The sequence below is a fragment of the Oreochromis aureus genome, linkage group 20, assembly GCF_013358895.1.
Source record: "Oreochromis aureus strain Israel breed Guangdong linkage group 20, ZZ_aureus, whole genome shotgun sequence".
In the NCBI taxonomy this organism is placed as follows: Eukaryota; Metazoa; Chordata; class Actinopteri; order Cichliformes; family Cichlidae; genus Oreochromis; species Oreochromis aureus.
The window spans coordinates 20,384,763-20,400,579 of NC_052961.1; the positions used below are offsets into that span (position 1 = coordinate 20,384,763).

Here is a 15,817-nt window from a genome sequence, read left to right on the forward strand (position 1 = left end):
CCCTCTGATTCACTAGCTGCAGGTAACGCTTCTGGTGAGAGGCTCTCAGCCTGTAGCTATGTTTAGAAGAATCTGGCAAATAGTGAAGAGTGTACTTCTTAATGTTAACATGGGAGAAAGGAATGTGGGGACAGCTGCTATTTTGTTTATCCTTACCCTTTACCAAGACTAGGCACCCTACACAGTTAGGTCCATAAGTTTCTGGACAGAGACACTTTTTTAAAATAATTTTGCTACTGTATGTGACTGAAGTGCAGACTAGTTTAAATTACGTGGTTTTGCAAAAGTATTTATTTACTGTTTAGGAGCTCAGTAATTTACTAATTACAGTCATTATAATATGCAAAAAATGACACAAAAAAATAATGGAGAAATTGAAAAAGTAAGCAGTTTCATAGACAGATGAAACCAAGATAAGCTTATACCAGAATGAAAGGGAGTGAAGAGTATGGAGGAATGAGCTAAAGCATAGCACATTATTTGCAAACATGGCAGAGGCAATGTTATGGCATGCAGATGTATGGTCGCAAGTGAAACTGGTCATTAGTGTTTATTGATAATGTAAATGCTGATAGAAGCATCAGGTTGAAGTATGCAGCGCACAGCGTTATACTCTCTGCTCAGACTGAGAAATGCTGCAAAACCGATCGGACAGAGCTTTACAGTGCAAATGATTAATGACTGAAAGCAAACGCAACCCAAGAGTTTCTCAAAGCAAAGAAAAAATATTCGTCAATGGCCAAGTCACCTGATCTCAACGTAATAAAGCATGCTTTTCAGTTACTGAAAACAAAAATGAATGCAGAGAGACCCACACATGAACTTCAGTTGCTGAAGGAACTCAGCAATGCGATGCTCAAGGAACATCTCAAAAGAAGCACAGCATCTGATGATGCCAATGGCTTCTTGACTTCAGGCAGTCATTGATTTCAATGGATTTTCATCCAAGTATTAAAAACAATTGTTATATCTTAGTTAGTTTTTCAGCATCTGGAAATGAGGGTCTATATATAAACAGCTGTAATTCCTAAGCAGTTAATGCAATACTTTTCTTAATCCCCTTGAAAAAAGCTGAAAGTCTGCACTTCAATCACTTCTTGACTGATCTGGTTTACAGAAGCACAGCTGTGTCACTGTTTCAAGAACTAATGGACCTAACAGTATATGTTTAAAATTCAAAATAGAGGCCCTATTATTTTGCATCCAAATTTAAAAGGATAAACACTTAAGAAAAAAAGCAGAAAATCCTCATGCTTTGAAAAGCTGAATCTAGTAAGTGTGAACTGATTCAATTATTATAACCCTTTTTCATTTTCAGTCATCTACTCATTTAAGTGCTGCACGCTGTACTGGACTATCACTAGAATATCAAAAAGACTTGCTGTACAGTGATAAAAAAACTACAGAAAACTGGCTATGTTTGGGTAACCCACAGAGGACATACTGTAGTGTACAGTGAGTCTAAAAAGGTAAAGGCTAACAGGATGTAGGGAGCATAAAGGGGGAAAAACAACAGCCGATAAAGAGAGGGAAGTTGCCCTTTAAGCAAGAGCTTATTTGCCCATGTCCCCAGGGCAAGGAGTTCCCATGAAAGCCACATACCGGACAGAGTTATCACAGCACATCAAACACGTTCAACCATCACTGTCTCTCACACCCGATCAGTCTCCCTTCCAAACACACCCACATAGACTCACAGATACAGATATCAGACGGCAGGTTAGAACAAACTTTATCCCTCTGTCCCTTCAGCACTCTTTGTATCTTTTATACACAGACAAAAACCACACACACACACAGACACACATCAAAAGCAAACTGTCACTAGCACCCAAACCGCATGTCCCCTTTCAATGAAAGAATGCCGAAAGGAATTTCCTGACACCAGCCAAATGACCAAGCAACTGCCCGTGTGGGCAAGCGTGGTAAACTAAAGTTGAAGATAATAAAACCAACGCTGCAGCTAAAACTATGACATCTTGCCTTGGCAGCAAAATGACTCTGGTGCGTAGCACACATCAAGTTCCCGTGTCAGAGTCGTTGTCTGTTCGGTTTTCTATCAGCGCTGAAGTACATGAGAACTAAACAACTGACGTGCAGCAATCCTCCTGCCCTGCAGGCTACTGTGAGGCTCCTGCATGGGAGAACACCTGCGGCTGCCTAATCATTTTTGAAATGTGCACCAAAAATCAATGTGACAACTTTGCTTCAGTGATGTGATTTCTGTTCTATTCTCAATACCCACTGAAGCTCCTGTTTGTTTTCACTTATAACTTTTACCTCTATGCTTAAAAGTGTGGAGCATAGGAAAAATGTGCTCTCTGTAACTTATGTTTACACTCATTAAAGAAAAAAGCACAAGTCCTAGACAAACATATAGCTTTAAACACAACAAATATGCTGCAATCCGGTTGCACAACTTCCATAAATCACTTCACAGGGAAGCAGAATAATCCCTCGAAACAAAAAGCCGCTGAAAAATTAAGCAGGCATACAAAGGAAGAGCCAGGGGACTGTGTGTGTGTATGTGTGTAAGCGCAGACGGCTATGTTTTTGCAATTGAGGGGGACATACAGATGAAAAAAGAAAAAAAAAATGAGCGACTATAAAGTGGCGAGGGGTACAGCAAGGGATTGTAGTTGGTGGGAGCGGGCGGACAGCAGAGGCAGAGGGAAGGAGTGAGTTGAGTGGGGGTGGGGTGGGGGGCAGAAGGGGTGGGAAAAATGTGTGTGTGTGAAAGAGAACAAGAGAGCGAAAAGGGAGGGCGGTGGGCTGGCACAGACAAAAGGTGGGGGCTGCCTGATAAAATATGTGCCAATGTTTGTGTGAATGAAAGCAGTGACTATAGCTAAATTTCTGCACCAACAAAAGCAGCTACAGTTGTGCACGGAGAGGAGTGGAGAAATACCTTTAGTGTTTAGAAAAGGCTGAAAACATGAGGTGATTATATTAGCGCAGGAATAGTTTCCAATGGCATGTTCTGTGTCACTGCCCGACTCGGTGCAGAAGGCTGAGGGAGAGCAGGTTAAAGGACCATAAACATATAAATGTACTTTAAGTGCACGCCTAAAAACAGAAATACATTATTAAAAAATATTTAAATAAACAGAGCTCAGTTCTCCATTCATCATTAATCCCGTCATTTTTAAAGCAATAAACACCAAATGTCCCGTCATGACAACGTCTCGACTGTTAGGACTCGCTCTTCTTGGTCTCATGTGAGCGGTTAAACTCACACGGTTAAAATAAGACAGAAGAGGCCATGTGAAAATATTACCACTGGATTTAGAAAACTGTGAATTTTTCTGCTATTTTTTATTTTTCACATTTGCATAATGTAGATCAAAAAAAGTTAATTAAGCAAATAAATGGGAGATTGCGCTAGCTGCTCTGTAATGGAAATGATAAGAACACTATTTCTACAGAGACACAATTACCACGGGGCAAAAAGTTTTTCATCAACTCGTTCTTCATTAAAAATAACAAAACGAATGCCTTGTAATCAAACTTCCAAGGCTAAACTGGTAGTTTCAGATGCAGTTTAGGCATGAAGTTATTATAGCAAAGTGTATTATCAGGTCATTTGCATATGCTGCAGTCTAGTCTAGTCAGAAGCAGAACTTTGCATATTATCCCTTTGTTGATTTTCTTGACTGAATGAGCTCGGTTACAGTGTACCAGGGAGTCAGGGATAAGTAGAAATGTTTAGCAGATCCAATTGGCAAGAAAAAAAACCAAAAAAAAATCTGGCTGCATTTAAGTGACTGATTCATTGAATACGTCTTGTGTGCAGATCAAAACCTAACCGCATAAAACCACTTCCTGTCTGCGACACTAACTTTTCCACACAAAACTAATACAACAACTTGAATCTGTCCAAATTCTCACGACTGCAAATTCGTCCCACAGAGATTTAAAGAGGACATGGAGGCCGAGTGATATGGGGAGACAGGCTAGAGGTAACACAAGGTCTGAGAGCTGCTGGCCAAAATTTGAATGGGCCCAATGTCAAGCGGAAGCTATTTAGAACAACACAGGTCTCAGCTGTAGACCACAGATAAAATATAAAGGCAGATGTGTCTGTGTTTAACAGGTATAAATACTTTTTAAATTTCAATACAAAATAAAAAAAAAAAACTTGAGACTAAAGTGATTATTTCTCCACCTCGACTACATAAGTGCTTCCGCACATGTTGCTTTCTTCTCTGAAGTCCAATGAAAAATATCAAATCCTGGTTACCAGGATCAAACACACAATTATTTGTTCTCTTCCCATTAGGGAAACGCAAGGCTGAAAACACAACAAGGACTTTTGTCCAATCCAGGTCAAGCATGGGAGAGTAGCGTGTAGGTAGCACACACAGAGTACTGTTCACTGAGAGAGTGAATATGTTATCTAACCCTGTTTTTTTTTTTTTTTTTTTTTTTTTTGTTCTCTTTCATTCCCCTTTGCAAGCAGAGCTGTCCAGTTCTGAGAGATTCCTATGGTCCAGGTGCGGGAAAGGCTCCTTAATCAGCCAAAGTTGAAACAGGATTACATGTCACTAAATTGGCTTACCACTCCTGGAGTTCCAATGAGCCTTCCCATTCCCTCAGTCACTGAACTTTCATGGATGCTGGAGTACTCTGAGCTCAGCATAGTGTTTGTGATTTCAGGAGTTTAGCACCTGTCAGCCTTTTTCTTTTTTTAAGAAGGAAGCGCCCTCTCTAATGTTTTGAATGCACCACTACTACTCTCAGCTGGATAAAACCACTGTTTTGATATAGATCAATGGTGAAGTCAAGGGAATGCATACATTTATAAATATTATATCAATACCTTTTGCTGCTGATGGGAGACAGCAGGGGTGATTTTCATTTTTTAACATTAATTGGCAAATTGCTTAAAGCCCCAATGATGTGGCCGGTCACGCAGCATTGACTGGTTCGTGCATGTTATTTATAGGTATATAAAATACATGGTACCAACACAGTGATGCCTGGATGTGTATGCACCATGATGTACAGCTATTGGCTAGCAGATAGCTCAGCTGACTTTGGAAACGCCATGCATAACATAGAGTACAATCACGATACAGGGCGAGAGCATAGTGACTGAGACGGCTGACACCATCACAAAAAAATAAATAAATAAATCATCAAACCTCCAGGACTTGCCCCGAGCAAATTTCAAATAACTCGAATGATGGGCTCAGTCTTGGTGTGTGAGGGCCCGCAGGTCTGCACTTAAGTGTTTTAACGCGGCGTGAATTAAAATGGAATATTATGTGTCACCGGGGATGATGAACACCTCCTGAGCGATCTCTTAATGCCCAAACAGACGGACAAAATAACAACAGCACCTCACCGGGGCACCACAGTTCAGTAATCACGCAAATTACTATTTGCACTGTAAATGAAAATAACAACAATCATCACTCACCCAAATGCAACATCGCAGCTCGTCGGTCCAGCGTTATTTAGACTGAATAGCTAGCAAACTCACAGAAAACTGGATATAGTAGGCTATCTATCTACAAACCTTGGTGTTATTTACAGGAGATTTACACTGGACTTTCTGCCTACAAAAATATTTTACACACGCTCAAAAAAATTATAATAAAAAAGCTTCGGCAACACAAAAAGAAAAATTCCGCTGGGTTCGTTTGTTGTTGTCGTTTTTTTTTCCTCTTTACATTTTACAGGCTTCTCGCGGTGTTGTCAGGTTGAAAATCCCCACCGGAGTCGTCGATCCTCGGTCTGTGTGAGACACGGGCGCGGAGCACTTGGGATACGTGTATCCAGTTTAGACGATGCTTGCCGTTGGTCTACAGATTTTCTCACTCGCTGCTCGGTTTGTCGGCTCAAAGTTGACCGACACACCATTCATGTGTATCCGGAAAATATCAGTAACTTATGTACATAATTTACAACGTACGAGTCCAACGGCCTTCAGCAGGTTCTCGCGTGTACTGAGCGCGCGCCGCCTGCCCGTTCTCACTTGCCACAGGGCTCATCATCAGCCAGAGGACGAACACAAACCGACAGTTAGCTTACTACACCACTAGAGGGCGATACGCCGCGTGTTTATGTCCGCAGTTTATTATGTGGATATGGTGATGCATTCAAATGCTCGTCGTGAAAATTCTGTTTCAGGGGAGGAAGCAGGGTTTTCAGCGGGTGTTTTTTTTTTTGTTTTTTTTTTTAAACTCCTGCAAAGGTAATTGAAACATTATGTGTGACTGACAGAGACACAGCTGCATAAATCTATATACTATTACTAATTAAAATACTATGTTTATATGTGTGTTTGTTAGCTTTTCGTGGAAAAAGTATTCAGTAGAACTACAAGAAATTTCTCAATTAAAAATCTGAAGTTTAAAAGTAAAAGCATGAATAGAGGTAAAAGAATAAAAAGTTAAAAAGCTGAAAACTCTAAATAAATCATGTGCATGTTATACTTTCATTTGATACATTAGATCAGTAATGACTAACTGACGTTATCTCATACATACACCCCACTTTGACTCATTAGGATGTCTTTATATAAGAAAAAGAAGCAGTTTCAACAGAACATGACCGTTTTTTCCTTTATGATATATAAATGCTGCTGTAGTTAAAAAGAAAAAAAGTGTCAGCACTACTCTTTGGCCTTAACCGTATGAACTAACAGTTTCAAGCCCCCCACCCCCCCAAAAACCCCAGATATTTCTATACATTTCTCTGTCATAAAAAAAAAATAATGTATTGCCTTATTAATCTGGTGTAGCAAGAATGAGCAAATGCGAGGTCTTTATCAGTAAAGATAATTCTGTAAAACTTACAGGGAGTGCAGAATTATTAGGCAAGTTGTATTTTTGAGGAATAATCTTATTATTGAACAACAACCATGTTCTCAATGAACCCAAAAAACTCATTAATATCAAAGCTGAATGTTTTTGGAAGTAGTTTAGTTTGTTTTTAGTTTTAGCTATTTTAGGGGGATATCTGTGTGTGCAGGTGACTATTACTGTGCATAATTATTAGGCAACTTAACAAAAAAACAAATATATACCCATTTCAATTATTTATTTTTACCAGTGAAACCAATATAACATCTCCACATTCACAAATATACATTTCTGACATTCAAAAACAAAACAAAAACAAATCAGCGACCAATATAGCCACCTTTCTTTGCAAGGACACTCAAAAGCCTGCCATCCATGGATTCTGTCAGTGTTTTGATCTGTTCACCATCAACATTGCGTGCAGCAGCAACCACAGCCTCCCAGACACTGTTCAGAGAGGTGTACTGTTTTCCCTCCTTGTAAATCTCACATTTGATGATGGACCACAGGTTCTCAATGGGGTTCAGATCAGGTGAACAAGGAGGCCATGTCATTAGTTTTTCTTCTTTTATACCCTTTCTTGCCAGCCACGCTGTGGAGTACTTGGACGCGTGTGATGGAGCATTGTCCTGCATGAAAATCATGTTTTTCTTGAAGGATGCAGACTTCTTCCTGTACCACTGCTTGAAGAAGGTGTCTTCCAGAAACTGGCAGTAGGACTGGGAGTTGAGCTTGACTCCATCCTCAACCCGAAAAGGCCCTACAAGCTCATCTTTGATGATACCAGCCCAAACCAGTACTCCACCTCCACCTTGCTGGCGTCTGAGTCGGACTGGAGCTCTCTGCCCTTTACCAATCCAGCCACGGGCCCATCCATCTGGCCCATCAAGACTCACTCTCATTTCATCAGTCCATAAAACCTTAGAAAAATCAGTCTTGAGATATTTCTTGGCCCAGTCTTGACGTTTCAGCTTGTGTGTCTTGTTCAGTGGTGGTCGTCTTTCAGCCTTTCTTATCTTGGCCATGTCTCTGAGTATTGCACACCTTGTGCTTTTGGGCACTCCAGTGAGGTTGCAGCTCTGAAATATGGCCAAACTGGTGGCAAGTGGCATCTTGGCAGCTGCACGCTTGACTTTTCTCAGTTCATGGGCAGTTATTTTGCGCCTTGGTTTTCCACACGCTTCTTGCGACCCTGTTGACTATTTTGAATGAACGCTTGATTGTTCGATGATCACGCTTCAGAAGCTTTGCAATTTTAAGACTGCTGCATCCCTCTGCAAGATATCTCACTATTTTTGACTTTTCTGAGCCTGTCAAGTCCTTCTTTTGACCCATTTTGCCAAAGGAAAGGAAGTTGCCTAATAATTATGCACACCTGATATAGGGTGTTGATGTCATTAGACCACACCCCTTCTCATTACAGAGATGCACATCACCTAATATGCTTAATTGGTAGTAGGCTTTCGAGCCTATACAGCTTGGAGTAAGACAACATGCATGAAGAGGATGATGTGGACAAAATACTCATTTGCCTAATAATTCTGCACTCCCTGTATATGAAAATACAGTTAAAAGTCCATAATTTATGCCTTTCTCATGTTTTCCAACGTTTTTATTGGGGTCGGATTGGAGTCTTTTGACAGGCCTGCATCACATTATTCATGCTTTCATTGCAATTAGTATTTTTCAGTCATAGCTGGTTAAGGCGAAGCTGATTTTAACTATAGCTTTCACTCTCTGTTCTGTAATAATTCACCACATTATCCATATAAATGAAAATAGAAACTTGTAACTATCAGATAAAAAGTACGATATTGCACATCCACCAAACACACACCTTAGTACAAGTGCAAAGCAGCGTTTAATATAAATACTCAGTATTAAAGAGAAACGCTCAAGTACCTCAAAATTTATTTTAATGCAATACTTGAATATAAAAATTAGTATGTACTACTCGTGTAACTGCATATGGACACATGCATGCATATACATCCATGTTATACTGTTTTTCTTGCAAGGTATGACGCTAATGACAAAATTCCCACGAGAGCAAAAAACTCTAATTTCCGATACACCGGTCTCTATCCAGCACTGACTTTAGTTCTACTTTTGTGACAATGAAAACAACTGAATTGCCCAATATAATTCTGAAAGATAGAAGTCAGGCATTTAGGGTGCAGATTTGCTTTTCTACCTCAGGTTTTCAACCCCAGTTTGTGCTTTTGAACGTCAAATAACGCATAACGCGAATTCACGATTTTCCCCCCACGACCTGAAGGCCTCATAACACATTTCAATGAAACAATGAAATTGATCGTGTTTGACATTACTACGTTACAGTGTATCGATTCAACGACCATCGCTATTCTTTGCTGTCACTGAATTCCCTGTCAAAGCAAAAACAGTGCATTCAGTCCGAAGCTGTTATCCCCAGCAGAGCGTATGCTTAGTGAAGCAAATGCCTTGAGCAGGATGAACTGAGTAACCCCAGTGAGACTTTGCCTTTTGTCGCCCTCTGGTGAATTTCTCCAAGCATGGCAGATGACTCAATATTAGGGCCCACGGGAATAAAAACACACCGATATTAGAACATACTTTATTCATCATCATCATTGTTGTCACAATAAAAGCACAGACTGTAATCTTTTGTAGAAAAAAAAAATTACATTTTGGTAGCACAACCTAATTCAGAAAGGCAACTGAAACAGAGTTAATCATACAGAGCGATAGAGAAGAACTAGGTCTTTACACTTCATATATATATATTAGTCTTTCAAGAAGCAAAATTAATCCATTCAACATAAAAAGAAAGAAAAAATAACCAATCAATAACCATACCAATAATCTTTAAGCAAAGCAAAGAGTGTAAAGATGCCTGGAGGCCTGGGACAACTCCAGAACCACCGGCAGTGTTGTGATGAACCCACACAAATAGTTTGCTTTCTGTTTAAGTATTTAAAAATAAATAGTTTTATTAAAGGACAATGACAAAGACTAATTAAAAAAAAAAAAACAGACAAAAAACAAAACTGTAAACATGTGATGAGCAACAACTAGTGTACATCAAGTTCTACGAAACAACGGCAGCTAAGCACTATTATTAATGAATTTTACATTACACAACAAAAATATATTAAAGTATGAAATATAAAATACGTCCACAGACCCAGTTTTTCTTTCTACTCTGAATTATTGTTTCCAGCATGAAACCACTCAGGTGTTTATGTTTTTCTACATCAGAGTATTGAACACTTATCTATGCTGTTGCTCAAGTACAAAAAACAAAACATAAATCTATAGGCAGTCCTGAAGAGAGAGAAATGTACCTATTTCCAACAATGGCTTTGGAAGACCTACTCTAGCTGTATTCATCCACTCATCACTGTTACACTTTGGTTATCTGACACTTGCAGTGTTTCCTGTAAGATTTTTTTTTCCAGCGTTCAGGGAAAGTATACCTGGGTCATGACTGAAGTGAATAAATCACACCGTAAATGTCAAAAAAGCAGTGCCTTACTGGAAAAGAAATGTAAGAAAATATGTACAGAGGGCACTATGAATTAAGTCATTGGCAAGTTTGCAGCCTAGCTGGCAGCACGTTCTTTTCCCTGATAAGTATCATACACATTGTGTGTGTGTGTGTGTGTGTATTTACCTAAAGCCTGTGCACTTTATCTCTGCTCACTCTCTCTTTTCTTCATCTGCCATCACACTCATAATCCTAGCAGAACATTATCAGTCAACATTATCATTATCAATTGATTTTGTTATTGTAACGGAAAAATTACATTTATAGCAACTTAAAGGAAACCTCAGGTTTAGCCTTATATATGTGGACATAAAACTTGGAGGACAACTGAGTTCACCTGATAGCTCTTTCTATAATCCACACTCGTCCACTGGTTTTTAAAACCAACAAGATAACTAGTCTTCATCCTCTCATCAAAGCTGTATACACTGACAGACTGTTTCATGTGAGAGCGGAAGCAGAGCAATTGCCTAAGTCCAAAAGCTCTATACATTTGCATAGTGAGAGTATAGGGCTGCCTCGATCTACTAACTTTTCCATTTCTTTTTTTTCTTCTCAGGTGCAGTAATTTTCATAATGGAAACACTGAGTTGGACTTTGAAGTTTCCCAGAGCCTAACATAATCTTACTTGATTCCAAAGCATTACTTCAGCTCAAAAGTGGCTCACAAAGCTTAAATCAGAAATCCTCTACAGCAGGTTTCAGCAACTTTAAATATATTAAGTCAAGACGATCTTTGCACCGAGCTCATGCCTCTGCCATGAGAGGAAAAATGAAAAAGTTATTTGTGGTCCAGAGCTTGAATTTTGTCACTCATTAAGCAGTTCCTGGCCCTTCTGACAGTTCCTCCAGGTTTTGTTGTAATGCATATGAGGGGTACCGGGCAGAGTTAACTTTCCAGTGGTGGCCGCAGAGGAATACAGCCATCCATCTCCAGTGACTCGGGCCAGCCTTCATATTTGTTGCTGCTTTTACTGTTTTTCATACGCTAAGGGGGAAAGACAAACATAAATGATGTCAGCAAAACAGACTGGGATCAGGTTCCTTTAGCACACTAGCTGCTGAATAATTGTACACAGAGTGCTGAACCTGACTGAGTTTTTCAAGTCAAAGGTGTTTTAGCCATTTAGCAGTTAATAGTCACTGTTGAAAAGTGTGCATTGGGGTTTTCCCTATTCATCACTTCCCATTTTGAATACCAGACTTCAAAACAGCCCATTTAAAAAAAAAATCTGCATTATCATGTGGTAGTCCAAATGCAAAAAAACCCCCAAACCAAATCAAAAATGCAAATATCTTATTAGCCAATCACATGGCAGCAACACCAAGCATGTAGGTACAGAGTTGCTACCATGGCCAACACCACCTGTTGAACTTTAAACTTCAGCAGGTTAATAGGTTAGTGTTTTGTTTTTTAAGCAGGTTAATGTTTAAACCTCTGAAACCCAAAGAAAGGTGACTTTGAACGTGGCATGGTTGTTGGTGCCAGACAGGCTCTTGAGAGTATTTCAGAAACTGCTGATCTGCTGGGATTTTCCTCAGCAGCTCGACGCCAGAGAAGAACTGACACACTGCTTCGAGTTCGTAGAAATGCAGCATTAACTTAAATTATGACTTGTTAAAACCCAGGTTTACAGAAGAGGAGCTATGATTGTTGAACTTTAAAGAAAATGGGCTACAGTGGTAAAAGACCACCCTGGGTACCATTCCTGTCAGCTAAGAACAAGAAACTGAGGCTACAATTCACACAGGGTCACTGAAATTAAGTTAACAATAGATCATTGGAAAAATGTTTCCTGGTCTGATAAGTCTCGATTTCTGCTGCAACATTCAGACCGTAGGGCCAGAATTTGGCGTAAACAACATGAAAACATGAATCCATCCTGCTTTGTATCAGCAGTTCAGAATGTGGTCGTGTGCTGGCCTTTAGTGCAAACAGAGCCTCTGTAGTCTTAGTCTCACAGTCACAGATCTCAATCTAACAGAGCACCTTTGGGATGTGGTTGAATGGAAAAACATACATCATGGATGTGCAGCCTACAAAACTGTAGCAACTGTGTGATGTTATCACATCAATATGGACCATAATCTCAGAGGACTGTTTCCAGCACCTCTTTGCCCAATCTTTGAGAATTAAGGCAGTTCTGAAGCCAACAGTACTAACAAGGTGTACCTAATAAAGTGTCCGGTGGTTATAGTTAATGTTGTTTTGTAATACTGCTGTGACTGTAACCAAATCATACTGACTTTACTGCCAGTTGGCACCTTATGCAATGTGATCTGTTCACACAGGAAGAATATTTTCAACTGAACATTGGCGTCACATCAAAGACAGCACACCGACTCCACCTCCAGCCCTCGATCAGCACTAATAGTAAAAAGGAACAAACCTGCTCAAAGGGACTCTTATTCTCAATACCCTTGGCTCCAACAAACACCCAGCTGTCTCTAAAGGCCAAATCCTTCACCGCTGTGCTCCCGAGCTCCTCAAACAGCCGTCGAGACTCATCATTCAGCCTGACATAGTGAAAAATACAAACAAAAAACCAAAGACAACAAACAAGTTTAGAGGGCTTTTTAAACATTAAACATTTATTTCAAGGAAACCACAACGTTACAAACACCATTTGCTTAATAAGGAAGATATTGTGGTCTCTGCAATAAATTCTCATCATGAACACTTTAATAATTATCATCCAAGACATCAAGAATTGAATCAGTCTAATTTAATTCAGTTCTACACTTTGTAAATCTAATTTAAATGGAATCATGAAGTCAGTGTTCACATGTAGCAACCCCGATAAATCTTAAAGGTGAAAGGCTTTTGTGCCAAGCCTGCCATTCACTGTCACATTATCATACATTCTTCCTTGCACTGCTCAGTGACAGTTTAACTTGTTAGGCTTCCCAGATAAATGCATTCAAATTTATTTTATAACAGAAATTAATTATCTGAAAAATGTGACAGCACATGAGCCAAAATCCTCTTTGTTTTACTCTACTAAATATTTATAACACAATCCTTCATAATATCAACTTTTTCCAGGTTTCTATTAAAATTGGCTAATGTGAAAGGGGAGGAACTGGGAGCACAACACGAATCCTTACTTTGTAGCTGCATCATCAAAGGAGGCCACAAACACAAGTGTTCCCTCATGAAGAGGCCGGAGAAACTTCAACAGGTCAGAAACATCTGAAAATGAGCATCAAATGAGATCTGAAGTGCAGTTTATGGGTTGTTACTGCCAAAGTGTATGGACTACAGGATATGAGAAGCATATTAAACATTAATGTCTGGTTTTTATTACCTCCTGCCCACATATCAAAGGTTTTTGTCTCCAAAAGCTCGCCAGTCAACCCTGGAGCAAAGATACATCAGTAAAATGTTAAAACAGCACCATGAAAAGGAGCTAAAAAAACAAAAACAACATAGTCTGCTAAAACGTGAAGAATGAGAGTCTTACCATTCACCAAGGCTATGTTTAGTCCCCTGCCAACATTGTTCTTCACACTGCTCACTAACCTATTAGACAAAACCACAAGGCTTATACATAGCTATTTAAACTCTTATTCACACTATGTAACACTTATACGGGCCAAGACAACAGGCAAAACGATGAGAGGGACCAGCAGAAAGAAACAATACTTGCATTCAGCTCCCCAGACAGGCTTGAAGGCCTGGTTATGACAGCACAGAGGAAAAAAACAGAACAGTGTGAAAACAAAACAAAACAAAAAAGGGGGGAAAAAAGGAGGGACTAAGGAGAGACAAAGACATAGATGAAGAACCAGAAATAATTAACACTGAATCTCACATCTTGTCCTCCAGGCAGATTTTAGGGCCAATGACGTTGGCAGCACCAGACACCAGACGGAAAGCCAGATGTTTTGGAGGACAAGGGGCTGAAAGTCCACATTTATATTTTCGTGGGTGGGGTTCTGTTAAAAAACATGTTGATCATAAGAAGGAAGATAAGAAGGCAACTTTGTGAAAGTATTAATTAATGAGTAAAGATATGCTGTACAGTTTGCTTACCTGGTGTTGCTTCTTCACTTGTACCTGAAAAAACAAACAAACAAAAAAAAACAGATTTCCTGATTAAACTTACCAATCTTACATTCGGAAAAGTCCATCCATCAAACATGCATCAGCTTAAAAATCAACACACATAACTTGTTTGTAGCTTTGTCACTAAAATGGCAGACACATTAAAAACTCTGATTGCAGTTTACCACCTGCTTGTTTTGACCAGTTAGCAATGCAAACCCAAAAGATTTAACTCACATAAAACAGACCTAACAATCCAACGTGTAAAGTCATATTTTCTTCCATATTTGGAAAATTTTATTCCTTGTTAGTTAACTGGTTTCCGCTTGATTCCTCTTACCGCTGAAGAAATGCAGCATAGATGACGCACTCTCCCCTCCAAATAAGGTGTTTGCTAGCAGCCAGGTGAGACCCACCAGCAGCACCACAGCCACAGCTCGCAGGGGGCCTGTCACAATGATCAGGACACATCAGCTCAGGCCAGAAACATATGGGTTTATCAGGAAGTTCCTATTGAAAATATCAACCCACCTGTTAATCTCATGCTTCACTGTTTCATAGGCCTGGGGAGAAGAAAAGCATTGACATTAGAGTGGCTAAAGAAGTTTAACAAGACAGGAGACTTTTTAGTAAAACGTTCTTATTTAAAATAACATTTCCCAGCTTCTAGTTATACTAAATATTAGTCTTTGCCTGTAGTCTACCTTTAGTTTTAAAAGATGATAAAATCTGAAAGAAACACAGTCATGAATAAAAAATGTAATTATTTTAAATAATTTAAAAGGGTAATTTTCCTCTGTGTGACGTTTCTCTTCCTAGCTTTATTTTTTTATTTATTAATTTTTTTTACAGTGGCCCTGCAAAATGGCTCTGCAGAGATGACGTTTAAAGGTTATAAAATGAGCTCAAACAATCTCAGAGAGGAGACAGTGAAGAATGAACCCTTAGCGATATTGTCAATTACATTTCTACTAGAATTAGAACCGTAAAAGTTCACTTGCTTACCTTTACAAGAGAGGATCGCCTTGTTTCGCCGCCTATGCCCGGCTGCAACGAACAGTAACGAGGAGCTGTTGCTCTTGTCACCCTGGACTTTTTGCTATTTCTTGCGCTGTTTCCTCATTGAGTCGTCCCTGATATAAATACGCTTTCAATAAGAAGACAGGCTGAAGTTGGTACCCTCTTTCGACGAACATGGAAAAAGACCTGGTTTAATTTAACCCATTTGTCTTCCGGATATAACCTACAGCCCACCCCGAGCCTTTTCTACGGACCTCAACCCGTTAGTACAGAGTCTGCGTGAAGTGGTTCACGTGACCAAAAAAAAAAAAATTATAAAAAATTATTTTTAGTGTTTTTTTTAACTCAAATTCTTACAACATTTATCACAGTTAAGAAATAATAAAATATCTAAAATAACTAAAAAAAATG

The 15,817-nt window shown here is 39.4% G+C and overlaps 2 protein-coding genes across 3 annotated transcripts in view; both read right to left on the minus strand.

Annotated features, from left to right (window-relative positions):
- Positions 1 to 6,013, minus strand: part of si:dkey-151g10.3 (serine/threonine-protein kinase WNK3) — a 37,115-nt gene extending 31,102 nt beyond the window's left edge. The window contains exon 1 of one of the 2 annotated variants that reach the window (XM_039604396.1): positions 5,423 to 6,013. The gene's annotated coding sequence lies outside the window, so the exon portion shown is untranslated. The remainder of the gene's footprint in view (positions 1 to 5,422) is intronic. The other variant, XM_039604397.1, reaches the window with a different exon arrangement.
- A 3,378-nt stretch (positions 6,014 to 9,391) lies between these two features.
- Positions 9,392 to 15,680, minus strand: fam3a (FAM3 metabolism regulating signaling molecule A). The gene is made up of 10 exons (XM_031746857.2): positions 15,392 to 15,680; positions 14,918 to 14,949; positions 14,727 to 14,834; positions 14,375 to 14,398; positions 14,154 to 14,277; positions 13,803 to 13,861; positions 13,647 to 13,697; positions 13,447 to 13,531; positions 12,729 to 12,855; positions 9,392 to 11,326 (listed from the first exon to the last, which is right to left on the minus strand). Exons 2-10 carry the CDS (start codon positions 14,928 to 14,930, stop codon positions 11,228 to 11,230), a joined length of 690 nt encoding a protein of 229 aa, XP_031602717.1. The 5' UTR covers positions 14,931 to 14,949; positions 15,392 to 15,680; the 3' UTR covers positions 9,392 to 11,227.
- Positions 15,681 to 15,817: the final 137 nt, after the last annotated feature.

Bases quoted from the DNA above. Each gene is read 5' to 3' on its own strand.
- fam3a (XM_031746857.2), bottom strand. The intron at 14,399-14,726 runs GTAAGAGGAATC...TTGTTTTTTCAG, and splicing joins TATGCTGCATTTCTTCAGCG to GTACAAGTGAAGAAGCAACA. The intron at 13,862-14,153 runs GTGAGATTCAGT...TTTGTCTAATAG, and splicing joins ATCTGCCTGGAGGACAAGAT to GTTAGTGAGCAGTGTGAAGA.